General features: G+C 46.9%; 2 protein-coding genes across 3 annotated transcripts in view; one reads left to right on the top strand and one right to left on the bottom strand.

Annotated features, from left to right (window-relative positions):
- Positions 1-960: 960 nt before the first annotated feature.
- On the bottom strand, positions 961-17,307 carry AAMDC (adipogenesis associated Mth938 domain containing). Of its 2 annotated transcripts, none has more exons than XM_084842474.1 (4): positions 17,182-17,307; positions 9,351-9,503; positions 3,323-3,418; positions 961-1,139 (listed from the first exon to the last, which is right to left on the bottom strand). In XM_084842474.1, the coding sequence occupies exons 2-4, from the start codon at positions 9,480-9,482 to the stop codon at positions 999-1,001; spliced, it is 369 nt and encodes a 122-aa protein (XP_084698600.1). In that variant the 5' UTR covers positions 9,483-9,503; positions 17,182-17,307; the 3' UTR covers positions 961-998. The 2 variants fall into 2 exon arrangements, with proteins under 2 accessions (XP_084698600.1, XP_084698599.1); XM_084842473.1 differs by having other exon boundaries at positions 17,257-17,307.
- Positions 17,308-17,837: 530 nt separating this feature from the next.
- The window catches only part of RSF1 (remodeling and spacing factor 1), a 71,737-nt gene continuing 67,393 nt past the window's right edge, over positions 17,838-22,181 (top strand). The window contains exon 1 of the mRNA XM_084842480.1: positions 17,838-18,052. Coding sequence (XP_084698606.1) covers positions 17,848-18,052 — 205 coding nt within the window. The 5' untranslated portion in view covers positions 17,838-17,847. The remainder of the gene's footprint in view (positions 18,053-22,181) is intronic.

Here is a 22,181-nt window from a genome sequence, read left to right as displayed (position 1 = left end):
CTGTAAGATGGGAGCCTTCTGGAAAGGGCTGTTCACACACACACACACACACACACACCCTAGTCATCTAGGCCTGGACAGTTGGTCTCCCATTTGCCCCAAAAGTGTTTCAACTGAACACTCAAAAGAACCTTGTAGCAACTGCCTCTTCCTCCCTGCTATACTAAAGAAACCTACCTTAGAAAAGGGGAAGGCAGGGACAATGGAGGGAGGCAGTCCAGTCGACCAGGCAGGGCATCTTTTCACAGGCGAAAGGGGCTGGGATTACAGGTCCGAGATTCCCCAGTGGGAAACTGTAGTGCAAGTGGTAATTTTCCTCACTCAACCCCAGTGGGGAAAGATGCTCCCTAGATCTGTGGCAGCCTTCCTTAACCTGGCGCCTTCCAGATGTGTTTGGACTACAACACCCATAATCCCCAGACAGAATGCTTGCTGGCAGATGATAGGTGCTGTAGTCCAACATCTCTGGACGAGTTGGGGAAGGGTGGTTTATGGAAACACCCGCCTTCTTGCCAAGTTAAGCTTTGGGGGCTTGGGTGAGGCAGAGGCCACGGTAGGCGTGGGCAAGGGCGCATGGGGAATTGGGGCTCGCACTTGCCGCGCTTCTGCTCACAGGAACTAGAGCAGGGGTGCTCAATTAGGCAAGCACCCTTGCCTCCACCCTTGCCACACCCCAGGTTGTGAAAACAGCACCCAGCCACCCCAAAATCTCACTGAAATTAAAAGGGCATTCTTGAACGTGTATCTTTGACTTTCTAGCCCAGTGCTACTGAGTTTTCAGAGGCGCTCTGTTTCTTTAGGATACCATGGCACTGTCTTTGTGGGTGGGGGGGGGGCGCGGAGGGGTCAGCTCTCAACTTGTTCTATCTTTGTTTTGAAAGCTTTCAAGGCTTGGCACAAACGGAGAAATGCAGACTGTACATGCTGACTCCGAAACAGCTCTCTTTTATTCACCCAAAGGCACAAGACGGTGGAAGGCAGGGGCTGCCCTGACCGGCCTAGCAGGTGGAATGGAAGACGCCGCCCACTTTAGCCCCTTGGGAGGCCAAAGCGTTGTACTCTTTCACGGCCTTCTCCGTCTGCAGGACCAGCACGTCGATGCCATGTTTCTTAAGGTAGTCCACAGTGGACGAGGGCACCTTGAAGAAGCAGGAAGAGAAAAGGCATGGGAAACTGCCCCATAGGAGTTGTATTCATTAATTAAAGTATTATTAGCCCACATTTCTATTGATACCGTTAAGCAAAATGATTAACAGTTGATTAAAAACAGGCAAAAAATATAATAGCGCCATCATTAATCAAGTAATCAACAGAAACTCAAACAGGAGCATACAAAATTAATAACAATGTCTTGACTTGGCATCAAAAAGTTGAGAGGGAAGGGGCCAATTGGATCTCTTAGGTCAGAGAATTCCAAAGGATGGACACCACCACTAAGAAGTCTGTCCTGCATTACTTAGCCACTATACCTCAGCTGGTGCTGCAACACTGAGCAGGGCCTCCGCAGGGTTCCACCATGCTGGCCACATGGTAAATGCAGAGAGAGACACATTCCCCAACATGGACCCTCGTTTAGAGTAGACATGAAATCCTGTGTTATCTTCACCTCTCCCATTCCTTCCCTGTCTATCTGGTTCCCCTCAACCCCAAAATGTAGATTGTAAGTCCTGTGGGGCAAGGACCTGTCTCTCTTTCACATACATTAAAGGTGGGGCCTCTGGAAAGGCTGCCTCACTCCCTCGTAATTTACTTTTCATGATTTGGGGGAAGTGGCTCTGGTAGTGGTTGACCCTTTGCTTTCAAAGAGGTGTTTCAGGCCTTCCTCGGTCAGGCTGCCACAAAAGGGGGGGGGACTGGTAGCCCACCTCCACCTGGAACTGCTGCCTGGTTCCATTACAGCAAGCTGAGAGGCATTTAGGGGCATGAGCCCCCTTCTTCCTCCCCATCCAAGTGGCTCCTAAGCCCACCCATGTGGCGGACAAGGCAGGAGCTGGGAGGGTCTGTGGCTCAGAGGTAGAACACCCTGTTTGCATGCAGACGGTCCCAGGTTTGATCCTCGGCATCTCCACGTATGGCTTGGAAAAACTCCTGCCTGAAACCCCGGAGAGCAGCTGCCAGTCAGTGTCAACAATACTGGGCTAGATGGACCAAGGGCCTGACTCTGCACCAGGCAGCTTCCTATGCTTCTAAGCTGCAGCACCCCAGGAATTTGTCGTGAGCTCTCCAAACGTGGCTGCCAAGAACTAGAAAAGGGCACGTTTAAAGAGGAAGGTGTTTTTTCCCAGCTGCTTTGGGTATTGTCCAGCCCTGTCATTTATTTGGCTGATGAAGAAGAGAGAAAATCAAAAGAAGGTGCCACTTTGAAGTAGAGGTGCGAAGTACATTCTGCTCCATCTGCTAACTGTGTGTGTGTGTGTGTGTGTCTGCACAGAAGACAGTCTCATCAGCTGGAATAGGCCTTGCTGCAAAGTGTACGGTCATGGCTTAGGATAACCCGTCTGGCCTTGGGTATGAGCACTTCAAATTGGGGAGGCGGGGGGAGACGCCTTTACCACTCTGTCTCAGGCAGCAAAATGTCTTGGGGCAGCCCAGCCAGGCAAGTGTCAACTAGGGGTGACCCGGGTATCTGGCTGGGGCTGGAGGCCCAGCGGGAAATCACTGGTTCAGCCCCCCAGATGCCACTCTGCAAATCCCTGCACTTGCCCAACTCCCTGCACTCTTGAGTTGGGCAAGCGCAGGGATCCCCGGTCCCTCACTGAGCTGCAAAAGGGCAGCTCGGCCTTTTTCGTAAAGGCCAATTTTACGCAAATGGCATTGTAAAGGGACCATTTACGCAAGATTACAGACGTAAATGGCCATTTATGCCTGTAATCTTGTGTAAATGGCTGCTTTACGGCTGCCATTTGCGTAAAATCTGCCCTTACGAAAAAGGCCAAGCTGCCATTTTTGCGCAAAATGGCAGCTCAGCAAGGGGCCGGGAGCTGGTGGACTGCCTGGCAACTTGCCCACAAGCAGCACGCAACCCGGACCACAGTAAATTCGCCCATCCCTAGTGTCGACTAATATGGCGCCCACATGGCACTTGGAAGAAGCAATCAAGAGCACAGTTGTTAACTTGCTGCTCTGAGAATGAACGCCCAAATCTGCACCTCGGCTCTCCTTAGCCCCAGCCCGCATGGCCAGTGGTCAGGAATGCTGGGAGGTGTACTCCAAAACATCTGGAGAGCACCAGGTTGGGGAAGGCTGTGTGAAAATCTGAACCTCATAGCAGCTGGGGCAAAGTTCCCTTGACTCCTAGCCCACCAAACCTGGCAAAACTTACCTGCAAGGCTTCACTCATGCCACGGCCAATCACTAATGTTTTGGCACCCTTTTGAACCACTTCTTCCACATCTGCAGGCTGAACGCCGGGAACATGCTGCATTTGGAAGTGGAGGGGAATAGTGAGCCATGCACACTCTTCCCCATGCCAATGAAAACATTACTCGGAAAAGACAAATGGGGGCAGGAATCCCCAACTGAATATCATTTCGGCTGCAATCCTGTACACCGGGGTGGGCAACGAGTGGTGCACATGAACCTGCCCCCCCACCTGGCGTTTTTTGTGGTCCACAAACAGAAGAGAAACATCTCAAGATGCCGTAATTCAAATAGCATAGAAGTTCAGCACTGAAAAACATAGAAAACATAAACATTTTTCAATGCTAAACATTCTATTTTTTTTAAAAAAGATTTTATTAGTTTTCCAAAACAAAATCAACCAAACCAAAAAAAAAACAAGAAAAAAAGGGGGGGGGAATAAATGGATAAAAAGAAATATATTAAGTTTAAATATAATTATTGACAGAGGATAGTACATTTAACATCTATCCATATTTTCCACGTTACAGATCAAGATATTACATTCAGTATGTTTTTCGATGCTAAGAATTCTATGCCATTTTAGTAATGTAGTATTTTACAGCCCCCTGAAGGCGGCCTTGAAATACAAATAGCCTGAAATGCGTTGGGCTTTTTTCTTTTTTACAAGTAAAACCTTTGTTTCAGCAGCCTGAGATGTTTCTCTTCTTTTCGTGGGTCTATTCTGGATGCTCTCCTGCTTTTTTGCATCCCCAGTGCCCTCCAACACACACTGCTAATTTTGCCACCAACACTGGGCTGCATGGTAGCAAAAAGGGGCTGACCACCCATTATTTTCCACAGTGCAATACTTTAATTTGGTTAAAAGCTGCCTTTTTTCTGCTCTGCCACCATGTCACTGAATTTTGGCAGCTGAGCAGGGGTTTGGCCCTCAGTTGAGTTAGGGGGTGTATGGCCTCCAGACCCCTAGCAGTTTGTCCACCCTTGCTAAATACACTAACCTGGGAGAAAGCTTGAAAAAATGGCACTTACTTCTGAGTAGGCTGCACTGTTAAACACGCATTGTTCCAAGGACCAGTTTTGGCTTTTATCAGCAGTTGCAAAGAGACAAATGTAAGAGACTGTGCAACTACCAAAGTGATGATCTCCACTGTGTAATCTAGTGGTACACATTTTTATACACACAGATGGTGCTGCGTGTATATTTCTGAATCACATAAAAAGACCTCAGCTTTCTATAAATCTTAATTTTCATTCATTATTATTTTTTAAAGGAAGTTTCTAGCCCTCATGGTTCTGGAGATATGCCAGTTAGCATCCTGAAGAGGTCCAGTGGCAGAACACATCCTTTGCATACAGAAGGTCGTAGGTCTTAATCTCCATTCGTTAAGGTTTCCAGGTGGATGGTGACATGAAAGAACTCAACCTGGGGACAGTTAAATATCGTCAATCATCTGCCTAGAAAACGCCACTGTGTAGGTGGGAGTGTGCCTTTTAAAACATTTCATTATGAGGTCATTGTTTACCAAGGGCAGGAGAGAGGGAAGCAAAATGTCTCTTGTTGGTCACCTGCTATGTATCACTACCGCACCTCTGAACAGGAACGCAGTCATTCGTGTCAAGGGTCACTGTCCAGCCTGCAATGGCGCCGTCTTGCTTGGTGTATGTTGATGCTTACAGAGTTTATGTCCACCTGACTCTGTACTCTACTCCACCAGTCCTGGCCATCTAGTTATTTCATATCCATCAGGAGGGGGAAAAATGGATGCAGATAGTTTCTTTCTCATGCCAGAAGTAAAAATCCATCACCTTTTTTTAAATTGCCAATTGTTCAGATGAACACTGGTAGAGAATATTGCATGCCGGGAGTGAGGAAATACACTCCCACCACTGTGGCTTTCATTTAAAATACCGTGGGCAGGGGAAGGAGGAGAAGAAAGGAAGCCTTAGCTCAAACCAGATGAACCAGTTCAGCACCCCCCCCTCCCCCTTTCTAAAACAGCCAATTCACCACATGCGAGTTGGGCTGGCCTCTTTGGTTCAGGCCTAGCCTGCATCCACAGGAATCGGATGGGATTTTTTTTGGCTCCCCCTGCCCCCCCAAAAGCTGTCTTGCTAAGAAGGGGTTAGCCTCCACAGCATCATGACAAGCCTTTTGTGTTGCCTGGGAATCAAGCCCCCTCTTTCTCACTCTTTCACAGCATCGCTGTCTCCAGAGTATGGCTTATAGGCAGTGCAACCTTTCCCTGGCTGATTATCACAATTACAGTCAATCTCACCCTTTTTCCTTTTCCAGGGGTCTGTCATGTGACCATTGTTAAAGGACACCAAGGTGTTTAGATGGGGGGGGGAGAAAAAAGAGCCCGCCCTCCTTCTGTGCAGGGTCTGTTTGCGTCAGAGAGATCATCCATCCCCAGCTGGGTTAAACCAAGTCAATTTACCGCATTCACAATAGCAGCAGCACCTAAGCGTGGTAGCCGGAAAAGCCAGCCATCACACCGGCTACAAAAAGTCATACTAACACCTGCAAGATGGGTGGTATGTCGACGACGCCTGTATTTACACCTTGAGGAAAACTGCCAATTGGGACAGAAGCCTGGCACTTTAGGCCGCAGGGTGGCTGAAAAGCTCCCGTTGAAAGTTAAAAATAGTCGCCAATGTTTGAGGTCTATTTAGAACAGCTGTGTACTGTGTTGCAGACTTCTTGTCTGTAAAGGATGGCTGCCTGCAGTCCCTTATTATGCAAATTTAGTTACAAATTGCCATTTGAGTTTACAAGGAGAAACAAACAAACAAACAGGACGAAAAAGAAACATCTGCCTCCGTAAGCCATCATTAGGCAGAAAAAGGTTATTTTGCTCGGAGAGGTACCCTTCGAAAAACGTGCGCTGCTCTGCTGCAAAGGAAACAATGTATACAAATGAAAATGGCTCTCGGTGTCGCTTTGTCGGTTAGAAGAAATCACTCAGGTCTGAAAACAGTAATTTAGACTCGTGATCATGGAGCGGCTCAAAGGAATGGAAGTCAAATAAAGCCAAACAGCGCACTGTTAAACTATGGAATTCACTGTCACAAGATGTAGTGATGGCCACAACTTGGATGGCTTTAAAGGGAGATTAGACAAATGCATGGAGGAGAAGGCTATCAATGACTACTAGGCTTGAGGGTTCTATGCTGCCTCCAGTATCAGAGGCAGTATGCCCATGTGCGCCAGTTGCTGGGGAACATGGGTGGGAGGGTGCTGTTGCACTCGTGTCCTACTTGTGGGTTCCTGGTTGACAGCTGGTTGTGAACAGAATGCTAGACTAGATGGACCCTTGGTCTGATCCAGCATGGCTCTTCTGATGTTCTTGTGTTTATACAGGGAGCAACTACCCTATGAGGAAAGGTTATAACATCTGGGTTTAGCTTACAAAAGAGGAGTAAGGGGAGACATGACAGAGGTGTACAAAATTATGCGTGGTGTGGAGAAAGTGGATAGGGAGGTATTTTTCTCCCTCTCTCATAATACTAGAACCCAGCTTCATCCCACAAAGCTGATTGGTGGAAGATTCAGGACAGATAAAAGGAAGGGATTCTTCATACATGGAATTCGCTACCACAAGACATAGTGATGGCCACCAATTTGAATGACTTTAAAAGGGGACTGGACAAATTCATGGAGGAGAAGGCTATCAATGGCTACTATTCCTGATGCCTCTACACTACCTCCAGTACCAGAGGCGGTCAGCCTATGTACACCAGTTGCTGGGGAACATGGGCGGCAGGGTGCTGTTGCGGTCATGCCCTGCTTGTGGGTTTCCCCACAGGCAGCTGGTTGGCCACTGTGTGAACAGAATGCTGGGCTAGATGGACCCTTGGTCTGATCCAGCAGGGAGGTTCTTATGTTCTTATGAAGCCTCTGGATCAGACTTCTCCAACCTGATGCCCTCCAAATGTTCTCCCAGCATTCCTGACCCTGGCTATGCTGGCCGGGGCTGATGGGAGCTGAAGCCCAAAGCACCTCGAGGCCACCTGGTGGAGGAAGGCTGCTCTGGAGGGAGAAGGAAGAGGGGCAAGTTCCAGTCTGCAGGGGAGACTGCGTGTGCTGTGGTTCAAAGTGAGCAACATCATCAAAGGAGGCGCAATAGGTGGTTATATATGTCTGCTCAGGAAACGATGTCAGGGGGCAACTCCCCCACCCCCAAACACACCCCAGTGAGGATACAGCATGCTTAGAGGCATGTTAAGTGCCTGTCGGTGTGGGAGGAGTGAAATGGTAAATGGATGGAGAGGACAAGGAATAGTGGATTCTGAAAGAAGGCATGGCTGGTTGGAACACTGAACAGGGGCACTCCATTCCGCAACATTTTTGTTGCAATCCCATTTGTAAATACAGGTAGCAGAACAGATTTAGGGCGCAATCCAAGGCAGGTTTAGACAGAAAAAAAGTCCTATAACTCCCAGCATTTCCCAGCCAGCAGGCTGGGGAAAGCTGAGCATTGTAGGACTTTTTTTCCTATCTAAACCTGCCTTGGATTGTATCTGTAACTGTATTACATCTTAGTGAACAATTAGTGAGAAAATTGTCCGCATGCTTTTCCTGAAAGCTCCAGAGTGAAAGGACAAGAAATTTTCCCTTAAAAAAAAACAGCTGAACACTCAGGGAGGGAACGTCGCTGTGGGGGCAAGGCCCCATAGCTCTCCTCTAACAATGCCCTTGGATCACATAGGACAGACTATTTATCCACCTGTCTTTCTGGCAGGGGTCTGTGGGGTCTCTGGCAGACATTGTCTGCATCACTTGCTCCCTGATCCTTTTTACGGTCAGGGATTGAACCTGGGACCTTCCGCATGGCCCCCGTGAGGTCTACCACTGAGCTGTGGTCCCCCCCTCGTGGGGACAGTCCCAACCCGTTTTCGCTTGCTTTCCCGTAGTATCTTGGGCTGCTGGTTTTATTGGTAATTTCTATTTTTAATTGATTTGTATTGGTAATCTCTGTTATGGATTTTCATTGAGTATGTGTTTACTGATTTATTGAGTAGGTATTTATTGAGTATGTATCTATTTATTTATGACGTATGTATTTATTTATTATGTATTTAAACATGTATATCTGTAAATATGTATGTAAATACATATGTAAATAAGCATATTATTTAAATATTTATTTATTTATTGTGTATGTATTTATTGAATATTGATTTATTGAGTAGGTATCTATTCAGTATTATGTGTTTATTATGTATGTATGTATGTATCTATTATGAATTTACATATGCATTTATGCAAATATGTATATATGTATGTAAATATGCATGTTATTTAATATTTATTGAGTAGGTATTTATTGATTTATGTACTAATTTTTCTTGTATCCACTTCGTATAGTTTTTTTAAATCTTTTATGCCCTCTTGAAAGGGCTCCACCTTTAAAGATGGCCTAAAAATAACTGTAAATAAATAATAAAACAAATCAAGCTGTGGTAAAATAAGGAGAGCAGGGATGGGTGGTGGGGAGAAAACCATGAAGAGTTCTCCAGAGCTTCAGTTACTATGGGAGGGGGAGGGGGTTAGGGTTACCCATTTCCTTCTTCCCCTCACCACCTGATCTTTCCCCACTCGCATTCCTTAATTTTTTAAAATTTATTATATATTTAATCCATCCAATAACAGAAATCCGAAAAGAAAAGGAATCGGTGGTGAATATATGAAGCTGCTGCATCCAGAGTCAGACCACATACTGGTCCTTCTAGTCCAGTATGGTCTACAGCTCTCCAGTATCTCGGGCCAAGAAGGTTCTTTCTCTTTCATCTCGAGATGCTAGGGATTGAACCGGTGACCTTTTGCATGCGAAGCAACTGCTCTACCACTGAGTTATGGCCCCTTGCAGTAGGACCATTTCTGTGGCTAACATTAGGTCAAGGCACATCCCAGTTGTGTGCTGTGAACCACCAGCTGAAATCAGTGGATCCCAAATAACTAAGAAGGGGTGACTGAAGACACCTACGTCAGTTCCTGTCTCCCTCCAGTCCCACTTTCGGCTGCCTCCCGGCCACACTTTGCAGTCTTTATACGTCGTGGAACAGCCTTTCACCGTCATCCGGCCCCACGAGAGGGAAGCAATTTCGGGAGAAGACATTGTCAGATGGAGACTAAATGTCTGAAAGATCAGAGACCAGAACAGCTTATTTATGGTATTTATACACCACCTTTCTGAAGCGAACCAAGGGGGTTACAAAAAATTCAGAAGATAAACAAAACACTAAAAGCAACCTTAAAAAACATAATTTAAAAAGTCAAGTTAAAAAGATAAGTCTTGATCCCCTTCCTGAACATAGAAGAAATTGGGACCAGTCATAACTCCAAAGAAAGCACATTCCAGAGTTTGGGAGCTACAGAAGAAAAAGCTTTTTCCCACATGCCCAACAAGTAAGTGTGTGTGTGTGTGTGTGTGTGTGTGTGTCTTCCAAAGGGCCTCTCCTGCTCATCTTCATGTTTGAGAAGGTTCATACCAAGACAGGTGGTCCCTCAGACATTATTGTGTTGACCGAAATGTTATACAGACAGTTGCATTAAATCACCTAGTGGTAAGAGGATTGGTGGGTTATGGTCTCTGAGCATACGTCAATTATTCTATGCCCCAACCTCCTCCTTATTTATTCTCAAAAGCAGCTGTCTTAGCAAGGAGAAAGCGACTTGTCTAAGTAAAAATAGCAACTTGTCCAAGTAAAAATCTACAGTGGTTGCGCTGGTGATGGGCACCAACCATTGGCTGGATTATGCTGGTTGTAGGCAGGCAGAAGGGCCCGAGGGAAGGAAGAGTAATAGAAGCAGAGGTTTAAAAAGAAGGGTTAGAAGCAGGCGTGGTTTTCCTAATGATAATTCACCATTCAACAAAAAACTTCCCCAAACTGCTTTACAAAATAACAAATCAATGAAACTTAAGTCAGATAATTTTTTTTTAAATAAAAGCAACAGGGCTTGACCTGGGACCTTTCGCAAACAAAGCTGACCACTACTTCCCAAATGTCTGACAGAATACAAAAAGCTTCACCAGCCTCCAGTCATACACGCACCTCCCAAGAAAACACTTTCTGCCATTCTTGTGCAACCATATTCTGGTTCCTGCTCCTGGGAGAGACATAGGAAGCTGCCTTTTACTGAATTACACCCTTGGTCCATCTAGCCCAGTACTGGCAATACTGACTGGCTGAGACTCTCCAGGGTTTCAGGCAGGGTTTTTTTTTTTTTTTACCAGCCCTACCTGGAGATGCCAGGAATCAAACCTGGTGTCAGGAGCGCCCTAGCGGCCTCTTTCAGTACACTCCAGTAGCCAACTCAAGACACAGATGAAAGGATTCTTTTCAAGGCTTTAATCCTTTTACAACTTAATTACTCTTTCAGATGCTAATCACCAGTGACTAAGCAATGAACAGCAGAGTAGCCTATGCTCCGGGTAGGCAGTTGGTCCCCGTTTAAAGGAGAATCACTTGAAGACCCTGAACTTATGGGCTAGGGAGAGATCCTCCCTCTCTCCCTTGGGTCCACGGGACGCGGCCGTTCCTTGCGCGCCAAAAGGGCGCTACGCCTCCTTTCCATGTCCTCCATCGCTTGTTGCTCCCTGCATCTGTGTTGAGCATCTAGCAAGCCCCCCTCCCGCACTCTCTCACTGCCAGTTCACTATCGATCTCAGGAATGCCAGCAGGAGGAATCTCTGCCAGCTGCTGTGCCTGTGAGGGATGAGCTGGCTCCTCTCCCACGGATTGCTGATCCTCCTCAGAATCAGAATTGCTCTGGGGTACTATTGGCTCAGTTTCCACCCTGACACCTGGGACCTCTAGCATGTACAGTGCATGCTCCACCACTGAGCCACAGCCTGCCCCTAGCAAACCTCCCTCCTAGAGCATGGAAGCTCAACCAGGGTCTCTTTGGCAGATCTTAAAACCCAAATCAGTCATAGGGGAGAAGGCATTCCAAGAGGAAGCTGGGGGGCACACAGACCACATAGGGTCAAAACCAACAGCTTAAGTCAGGCCCAGAAAATGCGGATGTTTCAGAACTGGTGTAATATACCTTTGCTGACACACCCCTGTGTGAATATGTGGGTGGGAGTCTTCTGTCCTCCCCCTCATTCAGCGGGATGAGGGTGGGAAGGAGAACGACCAGAAGGGTGTTTGTGTCTGAGTTTCTGTGAGTGTAGGGAAAAGGGGAGAGGGAAGGAGCATCAGGAAGAGCGGAAGTGAGGAAAGCTGAAGTCCACAGAAAGATACACACACAGTCAAGTCTCTTGTCCACTTCTGTCTTGTTCCTGAAAAGGCACATCTTGAGAGAGAGAGAGAGAGAGAGACATAGGCCAAAACTTGAACACTAACTCCTCCAAGTACAATCTTTCACTGTAGCTCATGTACTGTTTGGAAGCAAGTCCTGCCCGAGATTTTGATGGAACCGACTTCCACTTCATGTCAGCACCTGCTCAAGGACCCCCAGTTGTCCTTTCCTAGCTCCCAAGTCCAGAAGAGCCATTCCTTTTCAGTGGCAAACAGCGAGAAACTCCGGCGTCTTCTGAATCACAAGAGTTCAACCGCTCTAATCACCTACCGCCTGGCTCTGTCTTCGCTCTGCCTGGAGTTTCAATGCATATTACAAACCCCTGCAGTTATTTCAATTGTTCACAGTTTCCAATCGATCCTTTGCAAGGAGACTACTATAACTATTTAAAAATAAAACACTTACTCCTCTCTCCTCTCTCAAAGCAATCTCTGTATTAACAGCTTTTCCAGTCTTGCTGAAAAGTCATAAGGAACACCTGCTGACACTTCTACAAAGGATCAAATAACGCAAGACGGACCTTTCAACCTCGCTCCCAAGTAAGGCACAGCAGCAGGCTGGCTGACAGGAGATACTCTTCCCCGACTCGCCAAGAGTGGACTTTAATATGCTCCTTCAAAATGTCAAACCAAGAGCAACCGGTATCGTGGCTCTGAATGTCTCCAAGATCATCTGCCCTCACAGCATGGGAAAAAAGGGATCTTTATTCTCACCTGCCACATTAATGCCCAAGAACCATTGATCTCCCCAATATAGGGCACCTACAACAGGGTGCAGACCTCAATTCTACGACGAAACCGAAAGTAAATCCAGTGATTAACTGCCTCGTGTAGAAAAGCTCCTATAGGGACTCTTGCTTTTGTACATTAGGAGCTTTCATGTTATATCAAGATGCTCTTCCAGTCTTGATCATCACAACTTTGCATGGTGGCTTATAGTTCACTTATATGATAGGCTTATATTGTGCCAAAAACAAATCCATCCATTGCTGAACAATGTGAGCATGGGAATTCTGTGCAGAAATCACAGTGCTTGTTTTCAGCCATCGACCTTGTACAGGAGCAAAACAAGGCTCTTGCGAAGAGTGAGGGAAAGGGCTCTTGATATCGCAGATCATCCAATTGCTTGGTGTTGGTGCAGAATTGGGCCAGACATTGCAAGACTATGTGAAATAGTGGGGAAGTGTGCTAGTAATGAAGGACTTAGAGCACATCGTAAGCCAGGGAGTAGACAACCTGGAGCCCGCCAGTTGTTTTGGTCTACAACTCCCATCAGCCCTAGCCCAAATGGCCAATGCTCAGAGGTAATGGGAGCTGTAGTACAAAACATTTAAAAGCACCAGGTTGCCTACCCTGACATAAGCAAACAAATCACTTCCAGAAATCATTCACAGTGTGGAACCACAGAGGGAATTGGAGAATCCAGACGAGGAAGAAAGTGATGATCTCTTTGTCCCTGACACAAGAGATATTGCTCCAGAGTCTGTAGCTTCCACTATGCAGAAGACCAAGGACATGGCAGAAAAACAATACAACTGTATTCATCAGAGAAAGACTGGAAGAGAACACAGTGCTATTACAGTTCCTTTGGCAGCCATTAAAAGAAACAAATGTCGGCTATTTAGCTGCAAAACATCAAGCAACATCTGAATTACAGATGAACTGTTCAAAAGGCTAACTGCACTTTATTCAGTAGTCTCTGTGTGTCCCTTTAGTTACACAAAGGAGATGCTGATGCATATTTCAAGCAGGAGGACCAGCCTGTCCCTCCTTCACTCTCCAATCTGGGAAGAGTGCATCTTAGATGCAAATCTGACCTTCAAGCCTGCCCAGATGAGATGTTTCCTTCACATATAATCATTCAACAAACATGTTTATCCTGCATGGAGCAGCCACAGCTAGCAGCTAAGACAGCCTCTCCCCAATCTGGTGCTCTCCAGATGTTTTGGACTTCAACTCCCATCAGCCTCAGCCAGCAGATCCAATGGTCAAGAACCCTGGGAATTGTAGTCCAAACATGTGGAGGACACCAGGTTGGGGAAGGCAGAACTGAGGCATGTATTTATTTATACTATTTATTACGGAGAGACAGTGTGGTGAAGTGGTCATCCCATAAAGCTGAATGGTGGGAGATTTGGGACAGATAAAAGGAAGAACTTCTTCACACAGCATATAATCAAACTATGGAATTCGCTACCACAAGACGTGGTGATGGCCACCAATTTCGATGGCTTTAAAAGGGGGTTAGACAAGTTCCTGGAGGAGAAGGCTATCAATGGCTACTAGTCCTGATGGCTATATGCTACCTCCAGTATCAGAGACAGGATGCCTATGTACACCAGTTGCTGGGGAACATGGGCAGGAGGGTGCTGTTGCACTCCTGTCCTGTTTGCAGGTTTCCCACAGGCAGCTGGTTGGCCCCTGCATGAACAGAATGCTGGACTAGATGGACCCTTGGTCTGATCCAGCAGGGCTCTTCCTACGTTCTTACTAGCTACAGCGTCCGCGCCAGCCTCAAAAGCAGCCCCACGTAAAGTGCATTGCAATCATCCAATCTTGATGTTACCAGTGCATGAATCATTGTGTCCAGGCCATCCATGTCCAGGAATGGCTGTAGCTGGTAAACCAACCAAAATTGGAAAAAGGCACTCCCTGCTGTGCCTTGTGCCTCCATTGCCAGTGATGAATCGAGCAGCACTGCCCCCCCCCCCATGACAGAGTATGCCTATCGGGTTGTTTCATTTCATTTATTTTATTTCTATACTGCCCAATAGCCAAAGCTCACTGGGCGGGTCACAAAACTTGCAAAACAAAAACACAGTATAAAAGATCTTTACATACAAAATTTAAAAGCTATTCAAAACAGCTAAAAAAGAAGATACTGGGACCTGATAAAACAACTAACATTAAAATCTCCATCATATGCCATCAAACGCCCGGGAGTAGAGGACAGTCTTAACCTGGCGCTGAAAAGATCACAGTGTTGGTTCCAGGCAGACCTCAGTGGGGAGATCATCCCACAACCGGGACCTACCACTGAGAAGGCCCTCTCCTTTGCTGCCATCTTCCGAGCCTCCCTTGGAGGAGGCACTCAGAGGAGGGCCTGAAATGACAATCATAGTGTCTGGGTAGGTTCATACTGGGAGAGGCGCTCTGTCAAGTATTGTGTTCCCCAGCCATGTAAGGCTTTATAGGTCAAAAGCACCACCTTGAATCAGGCTGAGACATTTACAGGCAGCCAGCGCAAACAGCTGCCTGTACATACGTTTTCTTACACTTGGAAGCAAGTGATATGTTGATACAACTGATGTTGTGTGGGACTCATGCAAGAAAGATCCCTTAAAAGCAACAGCAAGGACTAAGAAAGGGAAAGGGATTCACACAAGGGCCGATGCATCTATTCATAGCCCAGGTAACTGGCAGAACTTCCTCTGTACTGGTGACAACAAAACAGAATTATTCAGCTTCTTGTCAAAGGTCCCTGCTGAGCAGCTAGTGAAAGGCAAGCAGAAAATAGTAACAGAAAGACAGGAATTCATTTGCAGCCCTTTTAAGAACACTACCTCCTGGCTAGCTCTATGCACCCATGACGAAGCCAACACGAGGAGTTTTGCACATGTGGCACATGAGACAGAGGATGGATGCTGGAAGACAATGGCACACTCTGTTGACACTGATGTTGTGCTCTTGGCTGAGACTGCATTGCAGAAATTAGATGAGCTTCGGAAAACTTTTGCTGTGTCTGCTAACTTATGATACATAGCAGCAGATGAGATTTCATGAGTCAGAGTGTTGGCAAAGTCTAAGGCACTTGCTGTATCCCACACAACTGCTGGTTATGACACTGTGTCCAGTTTGAATGAAATAGGTAAAAAGATGGCCTGGAGTACTTTGAATAACTTGAGCACACTCCAGGAGAGAGCGGAGGACAGGAAGGCCTGGCGTGCTATGGTCCATGGGGTCATGAAGAGTCGGACATGACTGAACGACTGAACAACAGCAACTTTGAATACCTTTCTTAATGCAGGCCACATTTGCATTTACATCTTTGGCTAATGCGCCGACAACAATCCTGATGGATACCTTTGCTGAACTAGAGCAATATGTGGGTTTTGGTTCTTCTTCAGCACTGTAGCGAAGCTAAGTGCCAACAATGTGAGGAAGTAGCTGTTTACGAGTAAGGGAAATGGTACTAATTATTTACTACTCACCAAAGCAGCACTCTTTTAGCATTCAAAAAGGGCAGCATATCAAGTTGAACATGTCTGGAGTTAAACACTGGTCAGTGTCCATTCCATGATTGCCATGTCCAAGAGATGGGGCTGTTGCAAGAGAAACAGTGGTAGCTGGCAACTGCCCAGAAGCAATGGCCTCCTGTACTGAACTCTTATGCGGTGATTGCAAGACAATCTCTCAATGTGACCAGGAAATGGAGGATGGGACAGTGAAACATGAATACACCAGAAAAGGCCCACTCTAGGGATCCTTTTTCAGTCAGTTTGGAATTTTGAGAATGTGTCATGGGTGCTCTCACAAGATGGCTGTCATGGGTATACGTAGCTTGCCCATTCATAAAATGGCTGGCATGGTAGGCATTGTTGTTGTTCAGTCGTTAAGTCATGTCCGACTCTTCATGACCCCATGGACCATAGCACGCCAGGCCTTCCTGTCCTCCGCTTTCTCCCGGAGTGTGTTCAAGTTCATATTCATTGCATCGGTGATGCTATCCAGCCATCTCATCCTCTGCCGTCCCCTTTATTATTTTTTTATTATTGCATTTATATCCCGCCTTTTTTCCTCTTGCAAGGAACACAAGGCAGCTTACATTATCCTTCTCCTCTCCATTGTATCCTCACAACAACAACCCTGTGAGGTAGGTTGGGCTGAGAGTCTGTGACTGGCCCAAAGTCACCTAGTGAGGTTCCATGGCCAAGTGGGGACTAGAACCCGGATCTCCTGGCTCCCAGTCCGTCACTCTCACCACTACACTACACTGGCTCTCTTTTAAAGGTTGTTTTTAGTGTTCTGCTATGTTCCTATTTGGTTATGGCTTTTATTTTCTGAAACAGGTGGCACAGAAATACAATAAATACATAATAAAAAAAATAAAATGTATTGAGGATTGAAGCCAAACACAGCTGCCACCCCGCCCCCATATTTCTTTGAATCAGCCTTCCCCAACCTGGTGCCCCCCAGAGGTGTTGGCTATGCTGGCTGGGGATGATGGGGGTTCCAGTCCAACACCTCTGGAGGGCGTACCGGGTTGGGAATGGCTGCTTTTGAGTACTTGGGGTGGGTGGGTGGGTGGCGTACATAATCACTATACACCACTTGGTAAGCATGGTATTGTTATATGCTGCAGCACTTTCTATGGAGAGTAAATGCAGATACGATTTCCTATGTTTTATTTAAATCACCCCAATTAATTTACTTCAAATATTTAATCTTCTCTGAAGCCCAAAGGGGGTGTACAGAAATGAGTACACATTATCCTTCCACACACTCCCTTACCTAAGTACCAGCAACCGTGCCCGGGACCATTAAGTACCCTGCCTCCAGGACCAGCTCCGCTCCCTCCAACCTTACCTGTCCTGATAGCTGACAACCATCTGCCTTCCTCACACCACCCCTTACTCTGGCAGGGCAGTGCACGCCCCCTCTCGCCCCTCATTGGTCGCAGCCGGGCTACAGACACAGCGCGCGGCCACTCACAAATAACATCTCTGCACTCTCCCCCCGCCCCGCTTCGGCCACGCCTCCTTCGGGAGGACTGACAGCCGCTTCCCTCGTCCCTTTTATTATTATTATTACACACCTTTCCCAGTCGCCGCCGCGATTGGCCGCCGCGACGTCCTATCCCCGCCCCCTCCCTCCTCTCGCCTTTCTCCAACTCCGCTCCCCGCCGCAGCCTCGTTTTGGTTCCTGTGTCAATCAGCCACAGGGAAAGCAACGAGAGGGAGGTTCCTAGAGCATGCTGCCAGGGCCGCTCTTTCCTCGCTTGCTCTGCCTTCCCGCTCCGTAGCCTCGTCTCTCCTCGCGTTGCATGGTGGGATAGGGAGGCCGGGCGGCGCGCCCTCGCCACAGCGCCCCCTGTCCCCCTTCCATGAACCTATCCTCCTCACCTCCCCCCCCCCCCGCTTCCCTTCTCCTTCTCCATCCATCCTCTCAGGTTCCAAGATGGCGGCTGCGGCAGCGGCTCCCCCATCCCCTCCTCCCCCTGCCGCCCCGCCGTCGGGGGGCCCGTCCTGCCCCGGTTCGTGGCCCAACTTCGCCGTCGTCTGCTCCTTTCTGGAGAGATACGGCGCCCTGCTCGACCTGCCCGAGCTGCCCTTCCCGGAGCTGGAGCGAGTCTTGCAGCCGCCGCAGGAGCCCGGCGACCAGGGTAAGCGCGGCGGCCGGCTGCGGAAGGGGCCTCCTCCTCCCCTCACGACATCAGCTTGCCTGGGAGGCGGCAGCTCGAAACTGGGGGGTGGGGGCGACAGCAGCGACCTAGGAAGTCCTTTCTTTCTGCCCCCCGCCCCTCTCTCGCACACAACAGGGCCCTCCCCCGTCCATCCCCGAAGCGGAGAAGCTTCTCCCTCTCCCACCCCCTTTACTTTCCTTCGGGACTGCTGGGGAGGGGGGCTCGGCCCCCGTTCTTTGAAGGAGGAGGGGCTTCGCAGGGGTGTCTATTCCTCCTCAACCCCCTTCTTAATGGCGGGCCCCTCCCCACAGTGGGGACCCCCTCCCCCCAATGAGGGGAGAACCTCTTCCTCTGCGAGTGTAAGCGGGGAGGGCGAACAGAAAGAAGAGGGGGTGGGACATGTACTTCCCGCACGCCCCCCGCCGCCGCGGCGTTTGCATTGGGGCGCCTCATGCCTGCTTTCGTAGTCTCCTCAAAGGTGGGAGGGTGTGCGCCTGATTTGTTGTTAATTTGTAAAGCGCCATCAGTGTGTGTGGCGCTCTACTCAGAGTAGCGTGAGCAAAAGGCGGTTCCCCGCCCCGAGGAGCTTGCAGCGAGATTCAGGTACCGAGAGCGAGCAGGGGAGGGAAGAAGAGAAGTTGAAGGATAATAAGGGAGCCATGCGCGTAAATCGGCTAAGTAGAATTAGGCTTTGTTACAATTGGGCAAGAGGATGAATAGCTAATTACCCTTGGGATCTTTGAAAGATCTTAGTGGGGACCTTGCAAGTTCCATCCTGACCCTATATAATCTGATGAAGATGTCCTGGCCCGGCTTTCTTTCTCAAGTGTATAAAGGGAAGAGATCATCCGCACAGGAAGGGATACATCTTTTCCCCTTCTGAAGCTGAGAGCTCTTCTTTTGAAATTTGCTATATTAGGGGAGCTGTTCCCTACTTCCCATCCCCAATATACTGTTGTAGAAGTTCTTCCTGGTCATTCTCTCATGGAGTGTTCCTCCATGAGCTCCCTTGTGTTGGAGAAGGTTTCTCCTGCAGCCAACCCCCAACCCTTTCTCACATGTGCACAGTCTACATACGCACTGGCTGCCCCCTTTCTTCTTTGATTCTCTTATTGATTCTTGGGTGTTACTGTCTTTCCCCTCGTCCTTATGGGTCTGTGCTTTTCATTGTTTGCACTTTTTGCCTGTATCGCAGAAAAAGTGGGAAGGCTTTGCATCTTTATTCTCTTCCTCATTCCAGTTCTGGGATACATTTACATCTACTTGCATATGCAGTATTTTCAGATGTTTTGGTAAAAAAAAGAAATAGTGTGCCTTTCTGCTTGCTTTTTATATTTCTCGGTTCACATCTCTTCACTAGAAAGAGGAATGGGGAGCGGGACTGATAAAGAGAGAAGGGGGCTGAAGGGTATTTCGTGAGATGGAGTAGCTTACCTTAGCCTTCGCCAACCTGGTGCCCTTCAGATATTTTGGACTTTAACTCCCATCAGCCCCATCCAGCATAGCCAATGGTCAGGGATCTTGGGAATTGTAATCCACAACATCTGGAGGGCACCATGTTGGGGAAGCTGCCTTACATATTATTTCTTTAAAGCTGGATGGGGCAGAAGGCAGATTGCTATCCATGAGAGGACTACTGACCAATTTATGGTAGACCACCTAGTACCTTTGGATGCTGGGTAGCTGGTCGGCCACTGTGTGAACAGAATGCAGGACTAGATGGACCCTTGGGCTGATCCAGCATGGCTCTTCTTATGTTCTTAAGCAAAATAGCATAGTCAAGGGTCCTCAACACAGACTAGTTATGCCTTATTTGTTAAGAGATCCTGAATAAATTTATGTAGTAAATTTGAATACATTTTAAACACAGTTGTAGACCATGAAGATTTAAGTAAAATTTAAAAAGTAGACCATGTAAAACTGAAGTTAGCCTAGCACTGCTTTAAAACTTTATCTCTCTAGCTCATGTGCCACCTCTAGATTTCTTCAGCTGCATGAATGTTTCGGGGTGATCAATTCTTCCTCTTTCTTCCTCATTTCCTAGTGTGTATGAATGATTCATTTTGAGGTAGCCAGAGGGTGGGGGGGACAGAAAGGTATGTGTTGCTTTCATATTTGTGTGTGTGCGCGTGCGAGAGAGAGAGCATGCTTGTGTTCACTGTCAACCTACAGAGATGGCAGAATTTTGGGCACATGATCATCCAGCCCCATATAAACTTCCCATTTGTGGAGAACCTCAGCTCAGTGCTGCCTGCAGCGTATAGAACAGCTCAGAGCTGCTGTTAAACATTCCTTTGTGTGGTTCTAGGGGCCAGCCAGACTTGAAACAACTTCTCTTGGGAAGGTAGTTGAGGAGAGTTGGGGTAAGGAAAGAAGGCACATTTTAATTGTAGAAGTAGCCCTAAAGAATCAAGGAAATATTGTCTTGAAACTCTCTTCTTGAGCTTCTCAGCATCTTTGTTCAAATGGAGTCATGGGTTTTAATTGCCTTCGTCATTGTTTGTATTGAAGGCTAGTGCATCTCCCTGCCCCCCCCCCCCCATCCCCGGGTCACAAAATGTAACTGCCCACAAACTGGTACTGCCCCCACCAAATTATAGGGCCTCTTATGGGATAGACTTTTGCTTTTAGCACCTGAGATTTTGCTGGCATGTTCCATGAGATTGAAAATTATCAGTGGACAGTTTCTTTGTTGGTAGTGCTTTTAAAATGGGTAATCAAAATAATTCAAATCTTAAATCAGCTCTTTAACTGCTTTAATAAGTAGCGTGGCGCACAACTGTAATTTCCAATAACTTTGTAAATAGCTTTTCATTGCTTCTAGATTCTTCATTACTAGTATGTTTTTGCAAGATAAAAGGATGTATATATTTGATTAGATATGCTTTTTGATATACATTTGTTTAAATGGCATACAAAATGGCTTGAACTTTTGGGTATGTGGGCACCTATCCTTTAGACAATAGATGAAATTTAGTAGCTGACCATTTTATTTGAACAAGCAATTTTGTTTTAACTGTTCCGTGTGTTTGTTATTAATATGAACCTTTCTTTTGTGAATTACCCAGTTGTTTTCCTTTTTGGCCGCATTTGTACTTTGTTGGGGAGGCAAAAGTGTTGTGGTTATTCCATACTACTTTGAGACATTTTTTGTAAGGTGGCAGCAACAAATGACTTGACTATCTAGCTGTCTAAGGAATGCTGGGAACTGTAGTTCCATGAGGGAGACCAGGCATATCTAGATCTGTTACTACCCTAACCAAATTACAATTCCCAAGATTCTTTGCGGGAAGTCATGACATTTCTAAAAACCTATATATAAAATTGTAATATAGGATGCAGTCCTATGCACTTATAGGAGGAAAGTCCTGTTGAGAATGGTGGGACCTAGTTCCAAGAAAATGTGCATAGACCGGTCTGTAAGTGTTGTTGCAGTCATTTTGTCACAATATAAAATTAGATAATAAAACTTTGGTGTACTTGCACATTTCTTAAACTGTTTTTTTTGCTACAGGGAGTACAAGTGATGTCTGTATTTTGTCCTTTGAGGATGAGCCAAAGTCCAAAATGGAACATCTTTCAAAAAGCACTGTGAGGTCTTGCTCTTTTGTCCATCGTTCAATGCAGGTTTAGAGTGGTGGAAAGGATAAGTTTGAAGAATGGCAGTTGGGTACTTCCCAGTTCAAATCTCGCCTTAGCCATGAGCTTGTGAAATAGATTTGTCCATTCAGACCTTTAGGATTGGATGGGCTAAAAGTAGAGATGTGAAGGCCTGAGAAAAAAACAGAGGGCAAAAATGTCCCTGGAAAAAATCCCCCCCCCCCCCGCAATTTTTCTGCTTTTTCCTAGGCGTTCACATCTCTAGCTTAAAGCTCTCCGTGAAACTTAGTTTGCAGTTTACTATGTGTGTGTGACAATTGATGGATAATTCTGTAATGAGAAGCTAGTTATTGTTTATATAGTGCCCACCATGTATACTGTGTTTTGTAAGGAATGAGAATACAGTTTGGTGCCTCTCAGGGTTTACAGTCCAGATAATGCCACAAAGGAGACTACAGAGGAAGGAGAGGTGTGTGAACGGTTCTTTAAAAATATTGCCGATTATTGT

The sequence above is a fragment of the Heloderma suspectum genome, chromosome 3, assembly GCF_057233095.1.
Source record: "Heloderma suspectum isolate Gila_16-S chromosome 3, 16-S_ref, whole genome shotgun sequence".
NCBI lineage: Eukaryota > Metazoa > Chordata > Lepidosauria > Squamata > Helodermatidae > Heloderma > Heloderma suspectum.
This window is presented reverse-complemented; position numbering and strand designations above follow the sequence as displayed.

Coding starts and splice junctions, on each gene's coding strand:
- AAMDC (XM_084842474.1), bottom strand. CDS start 9,482: ATGTCTTCTCCCGAAATTGCTTCCCTCTCGTGGGGCCGGATGACGGTG. Junction 3,419..9,350: donor GGAGGGAGACAGGAACTGAC/GTAGGTGTCTTC, acceptor TTCCAAATGCAG/CATGTTCCCGGCGTTCAGCC. Junction 1,140..3,322: donor GCATGAGTGAAGCCTTGCAG/GTAAGTTTTGCC, acceptor TGCTTCTTCAAG/GTGCCCTCGTCCACTGTGGA.